The sequence below is a fragment of the Muntiacus reevesi genome, chromosome 5 (assembly GCF_963930625.1).
Source record: "Muntiacus reevesi chromosome 5, mMunRee1.1, whole genome shotgun sequence".
In the NCBI taxonomy this organism is placed as follows: Eukaryota; Metazoa; Chordata; class Mammalia; order Artiodactyla; family Cervidae; genus Muntiacus; species Muntiacus reevesi.
In genome coordinates, this window is record NC_089253.1 from 25820380 (window position 1) to 25826822 (window position 6443).

Sequence of the window (6443 nt, forward strand, 5' to 3'; positions counted from 1 at the left end):
ATTTGAACAAATATATAATAGCATCTATCTACCATTCCATACAATGTATTTTCATTGACCTAAAAGTCCTTTGTGTTCCACCTATCCATTCCCTGCTGACCAGTAATCTTTTTACTGTCTCCAGAATGTCATATGGTTAGAATGAAAAAGGTTGTAGCTCTTTCAGGTAGCCTTCTTTCACTTAGTAATACAGCCTTATTATTCCTCCATGTCTTTGCATAGGTTGATGACTCATTTCTTTATAGCACTTAATGATGTTCCATTGTCTGGATATACCATAGTTTATCCATTCACCTACTGAAGGACATCTTGGTTGCTTCCAAGTTTTGGCAATTATGGATAAAGTTTATATAAACATCAATATGCAGACTTTTGTGTTAAAATATGTTTTCCACTTGATGTTTGCTTGAATATCAAGGACCATGGCTGCTGGATCATGGTAAGAATATATTGAGATTCATAAGAAACTGCCTGTCTTACAAAGTGACTCTGCCATTTTGCATGTCTACCAGAAATGAGAGTTCCTGTTAGTTCACATTCTCACTAGTATTTGGTATTGTTAGTGTTTTAGACTTTGGGCATTCTAAGTTTGTAGTGTTATCTATTTGTTTTAATTTGTATTTCCCTGATGACATAATGTGCAACATCCTTTTATGTCCTTATTTTCTGGCTGTATATTTGTCTTCTTTGGTGAGGTATCTGTTAAGGTCTTTGGGCTAATTTTTAATTGGGTTGCTGATTTTTTTATTGCTGAATCTTAAGAGTTCTTCATAACATTAGTCCTTTGTCTGATGTTGTCTTTTACAAAATATTTTCTGTCATTCTGTAGCTTATCTTCTTATTATCTTGGCTTTTTCTTTGGCAAGACAAGTTTTTTTTTTTTTTAATTTTAATGAAGTTCAGTGTATCAGTTATTTCTCTTATGAATTGTGCCTTTGGTGCTATATCTAAAAACTCATTGCCATATCCAAGATCATTTAGATTTTCTCTTAAATTATCATCTAGGAGTCCAGTAGTTTTGCATTTCACATTCAGGTTTGTTATTCATTTGGAGTTGATTTTTGCAGACAGTGTAAGGTCTATGTCTAGATATATTTTGTGTATTTATGTGTGTCAGAGAGAGATGTCCTGTTGTTCCGGAATCATTAGTTTTAAAAGACTATTTTTTCTCATTGCATTGCCTTTAGTCTTTTGTCAAAGATCAGTTGATTACGTTTACTCTACTTTTTTTCAAATCTTGCAGATCCCTTTTCAAGCCCATTTCTAATTATATCTTCATCATACCTTCAATGCTTTTGTTTTAACTACATTACCATTTTCTTATATGCATGAGGTTAGTCTTTAATATTGAACATTTACTACTAAGTGCCAAGCACCGGGCAAGGAATTTTATTTTTGTTATCTCATTCAATCCTCACAAAGACTTTATCAGGCAGAAAATATGATTATCCACTATTCTTTTGTAAGAGTTGAGACTCAGATAGGTTAAGTGAGTTTCTTACGGCCCAGAGGTAGAAAGTGATAGAGTCAGGGTCAGAGTTAAAAACCAGTTTTCTACTAGAGTAAGTTCTTTAGGGGCTAACACTTTCTTTTATTCATCTTTATATTTCTAGCAGGTGGATAGAAAATTAATGTTTGTGAGATTAAATTAATTGTTGAGGCTTAAACTCAATCTGTATATTATATTTTGGGCTGGAAAGGAGTTTTTTTGCTTTCCTGTTTGTATTTTTGCCAGAATCACAATCTACTCAAACGTTTTGTGCAGGACAAGCTTTATACAGGGCCCTGGCTCTATAGATTGATTTCAAGACTATTCTGAAGAGCTCCTACTTTCTCACTTCTTCATTCTTTGCCATAAATTCTACTTATTGAGCTTTTTTTCTTGTATGGTTATAAGCCTTTATTCTTATATAAATGAAACAATGTAGGAAATGGTAAGAGATTAGCAATTTATAAATTAATATTAATAGATCTATCAGATTATTTCCTATGAGCAAATAATGATCACAGGCAGAGAAAAATAAGTTATATCCAAGTGACAACATGTGGCGGGCTAACATAAAATTTGATTCAAAGGAACAAAAGAAGATATTGGGCCTTCAGAAAAAATAATTGAGGATCTTTAGACTTACCTGACTGACATTAATTAATGAAGCTAAAAAATAATAATGTCATTGAAACGTACATGTACGAGATCTGTAGTACAGAAATAAAGTCTTCCTGAGGAGGGACATATTTCTGGTGGGATGCAATAGTTATTTCTGTTACTTACACAAGGCTTTCTTCTAGACGCGGTGTAATTCCTCTGTGTGTGTGAGCATGTTATAAATATGAATTGTATATCTTTTCTTGAATGTAAGTGCTAAACAATGGAAAACACTATTGCTGAAAGTAAAAATAAATAGGTAAGTGAATATAATTTCTGTTTAGGTTCACATTTTTATATCCATATACTTGGATAGTTGGTCTATCGCTTTGCTGTGCTTAGTGACTCAGTCATGTCTGACTCTTTGCGACCCCATGGACTGTAACCCACCAAGTTCCTCTTTCCTTGGGATTCTCTAGGCAAGAATACTGGAGTTGGTTGCCACCCACTTCTCCAGGGGATCTTCCCAACCCAGGGATCAAACCCAGGTCTCCTACATTGCAGGCCGATTCTTTACCAGTTGAGCCACCTGGGAAGCCCAAGAATACTGCAGTGGGTAGCCTATCCCTTCTCCAGGAGATCTTCCTGACCTAGGAATCAAACCAGGGCCTCCTGATTTGCAGGCAAATTCTTTACTAGCTGGGCCACTAGACAAGCCCAGTTGGTCTATTAAGCAACTAATTATGACTTGGCTTATAATACAAAACAAGTTTGCCATCTGATTCCAAATTTTCCTTGGAGAAGATGCTTCTGTAATATACCAGTCTGTGTGATGATAAACTGGATTGGGAGAAACTACTTAAAACCTATAATAAGTGTGTATTACTGTGAGGTTTGTCAACTATAGAGATAAATTATTCTATGTAATTTTGCATATGAAAAATACTGAGGCCAAGTGTAACACATTATTTAGCTGCAGGCCTGGATTTATTACTGATTTCCTTTTCCTCTTTGATATTTTTTTGCTCACAGCCACTGCTTGAGAAATAACTCTACTAGGAAGATATTTTCTCAGTTGTTTGTGGTCTTATATCATGAACGCTTTCTTTTCCAGGACTGCCTGGTGCATAAACATGCAGAACTATACTTCCGTGTCAGAGTTCATATTGCTGGGAATTCCTAACACTGGAGGGCTGGAGAACTTGCTATTCATCCTGTTTTTGATGTTCTATCTTTTCACTTTACTGGGAAACCTGCTCATCTTCCTCACCATTCTGGTTTCTTCCAACCTCCACACCCCCATGTATTTCTTCCTGGGGAACCTGTCAGTGTTTGACATATTTTTCCCTTCCGTGAGTTCCCCCAAAATGATGCTCTACCTAATGGGGCAAAGCCGAACCATCTCTTATCAGGGCTGCGCCTGCCAGCTCTTCTTTTACCACTTCCTGGGTGGTACCGAGTGTTTCCTGTACACTGTGATGGCCTATGACCGCTTTGTGGCTATTTGTCATCCTTTGCAATACATGGTTATCATGAACCCTAGAGTGTGTATCACCTTGACAGTGGGCTCTTGGCTGGGTGGCTGCCTACATGGAAGTATCCTCACATTTCTTGTCTTTAAGTTACCCTACTGTGGCCCCAATGAGGTGGACAATTTCTTCTGTGACATCCCAGTGGTGCTACCCCTGGCCTGTGCAGACACCTCTCTAGCTCAGATGGTAAGCTTCACTAACGTGGATTTTGTGACTCTTACATGCCTTATCCTTATTTTGACTTCCTATGGTTGCATCGTCCTTTCCATTTTCAAAATCAGATCCTCCGAAGGCAGGCGCCGAGCTTTTTCAACCTGCAGTGCCCACCTGATTTCAATCATCTTGTTCTATGGACCTGTGATGCTCATCTATCTTTGGCCTGCTTCCAGCCCCTGGTTAGACTCTGTTATCCAAGTGTTAAATAATATTGTCACCCCTTCTCTTAATCCTTTGATTTACACCTTGAGAAACAAGGATGTGAAGCTGGCTCTGAGGAAAGTATTAACTTAAAGTGGTCCACGTTCTGGGGCATAAGGCATGGTGGCAGTTCCTCTCTGAAATTCTTTGAGGAGTTGCTTCAGATACACTACTTGTACAACAGGATTGCTGCCAAATTAATGAGCTGGATGAAGATGCTATGTGACATCTCTTGGGAGTCCTAAGTCATGTGGTCAGGGATTGGTGGACTGAGCCACGATGTACTGCTTCAAGGAAGCTTTTCAGATTAACTCAGTCTTTCTCTGTTTTAATTTGCCAAAACAGTGTATCTTTTCTGCTTTACACAGTCTGTTCTCAGGGGAACTGTGTTTTGATTGATTACCATAAAGAAGCAAGGTTCTGGAGAACACAGACTGGCTTCCTTCCTTCTTTCCCAAAATATATGCCTTACTCTATTTTCTTACAATCTCTTTCTGGCCATTTAATAAAACTAGGTCAACAAGGTATGAAATTTTAAAGTAGAATTGCACAGTTTGGTAAATTTAAATTTAAACTTGGTTTATAACTTCTATGACTTTAATCATGTCTTCTCAGTACAAAACAATCCCATTTGAAGGTTTATGCTTTTGGCCATCAGAGAAATTTGGCATTAAAATTCTACTCATATGTCTCAAGTGAGAAGTTGGCCATTAATCTATTCTTATAAAATGGGAGACTGGATTTCTGTAAATTGGCAGAGGAAAGTCTCTCTGAGCCAGTATTCTCTATTCATTATAGGTTTGGTCCATTTCCTAAAAATCTAATAGATCTGTAATTAGTTAAAATTGAACAACAACAACAACAATAAAAAATAAATAAAATTGAACCACTAACAATATAACTTGTTTGTTTTTGAATCTTTCAACATTTAAATTTTAATCTTTAATCAAATGAGTTTTAGGTTGATTATCTATTTAGATTTATCCACCCAAACACCTAGAATAGAGCTAACACTTAAAATAGTCCAATGTATATGATGAACTTTACACGTATCGACTACTTTAACTCACAAAATCCTAAGACATAGATACATAGACATACATATCCTCCTTTCATAGGTGAAGCAACTAAGGCCAGAGAAATTTTTACTCCCAGGCAGCCTGAATCTAGAACTGAATGGTTACTGGCTTATAAAGTGACACTTATGACACTTACTGAAGTGTCATAAATTCTATATAATTATAGCTATCCTTACATCTTGCTTTCTGAATATTATTTGCTGTTCTATTTTTCATATACAGACAAAAAAGAACACACATTTCGTGACTCCATTTGTAAAAAATATCCCCAAAGGGCAAATTCATAGAGACAGAAAGTAGATTAATGGTTGCCTAGAGCTTGGAGTACGGAGAAGGCAATGGCAACCCACTCCAGTACTCTTGTCTGGAAAATTCCATGGACGGAGGAGCCTGGTAGGCTGCAGTCCATGGGGTAGCTACGAGTCGAACACAACTGAATGACTTCACTTTCACTTTTCACTTTCATGCATTGGAGGAGGAAATGGCAACCCACTCCAGTATTCTTGCCTGGAGAATCCCAGGGATGGGGGAGCCTGGTGGGCTGCCGTCTATGGGATCACACAGTTGGACACGACTGAACTGACTTAGCAGCAGCAGCAGCAGCAGCAGCAGCAGAGCTTGGAGTAAGGATGGAAATGATTGTAATGGACTTTTTTTTCTTTTAATATGAGGGAAATATTATAAAATTAGGTTGTGATTATAGTTGTACGACTTTATAAATACATATTCTTTGTAAATATATTCTTATTGAGTTGTACACATAAAACAGGTATTTTATGACATACAAATTTATCTCAGTAAACTTGTTAAAACACTAAAAAAAAAATCAATGCTAGTCAAAAAGCTTTAAGGTTTTATGATTATCTGATTTAACATCTTTATTTTGAAAACAAAGCTAATGAATAAGAAAATGAGTAGTAATATATGAATACAACATATTTATTTTTAAAATTAAGACTCAGATCATTTATTCCAGTTTGTTAGAAGTGACCAAAAACTTTAAATGCAGACAGACTGACATTCAAATCTAAGTTCTGTGATTGACTTTTGGAGTTAACTTTGGCAATTACTTAAACTTTTTGAGCGTTATCTTTAAAAAGAAAATAATATCTACTCATAGGGTTGATGCCAGAATGAAATAAAGGGGCCTTGAAGAGTTTGGTTAAAAAAAAAATAGGAGATTCTCAGTAAAATGTAATTATAATTTCAAAACCATGGAGAAAGAAAACTTCTGAATTCATTAGCATGAAATAAAGATAATGATGGTTAGAAAGCTGTAAATCCTTAAACCATTTTAGTGCATTTTGTATTATCCCAAAGTGATTTTAG

At 36.2% G+C, this 6443-nt stretch overlaps 1 protein-coding gene across 1 annotated transcript; it reads left to right on the forward strand.

The window, feature by feature from the left end:
- Positions 1 to 3198: 3198 nt before the first annotated feature.
- Positions 3199 to 4128, forward strand: LOC136169057 (olfactory receptor 10D3-like). Its single transcript, XM_065936815.1, has one exon. It carries the CDS (start codon positions 3220 to 3222, stop codon positions 4126 to 4128), a length of 909 nt encoding a protein of 302 aa, XP_065792887.1. The 5' UTR covers positions 3199 to 3219.
- The last annotated feature ends 2315 nt before the right edge of the window (positions 4129 to 6443 follow it).

Excerpts from the sequence above, each read along its gene's own strand:
- LOC136169057 (XM_065936815.1), top strand. The coding sequence starts at position 3,220 with ATGCAGAACTATACTTCCGTGTCAGAGTTCATATTGCTGGGAATTCCT.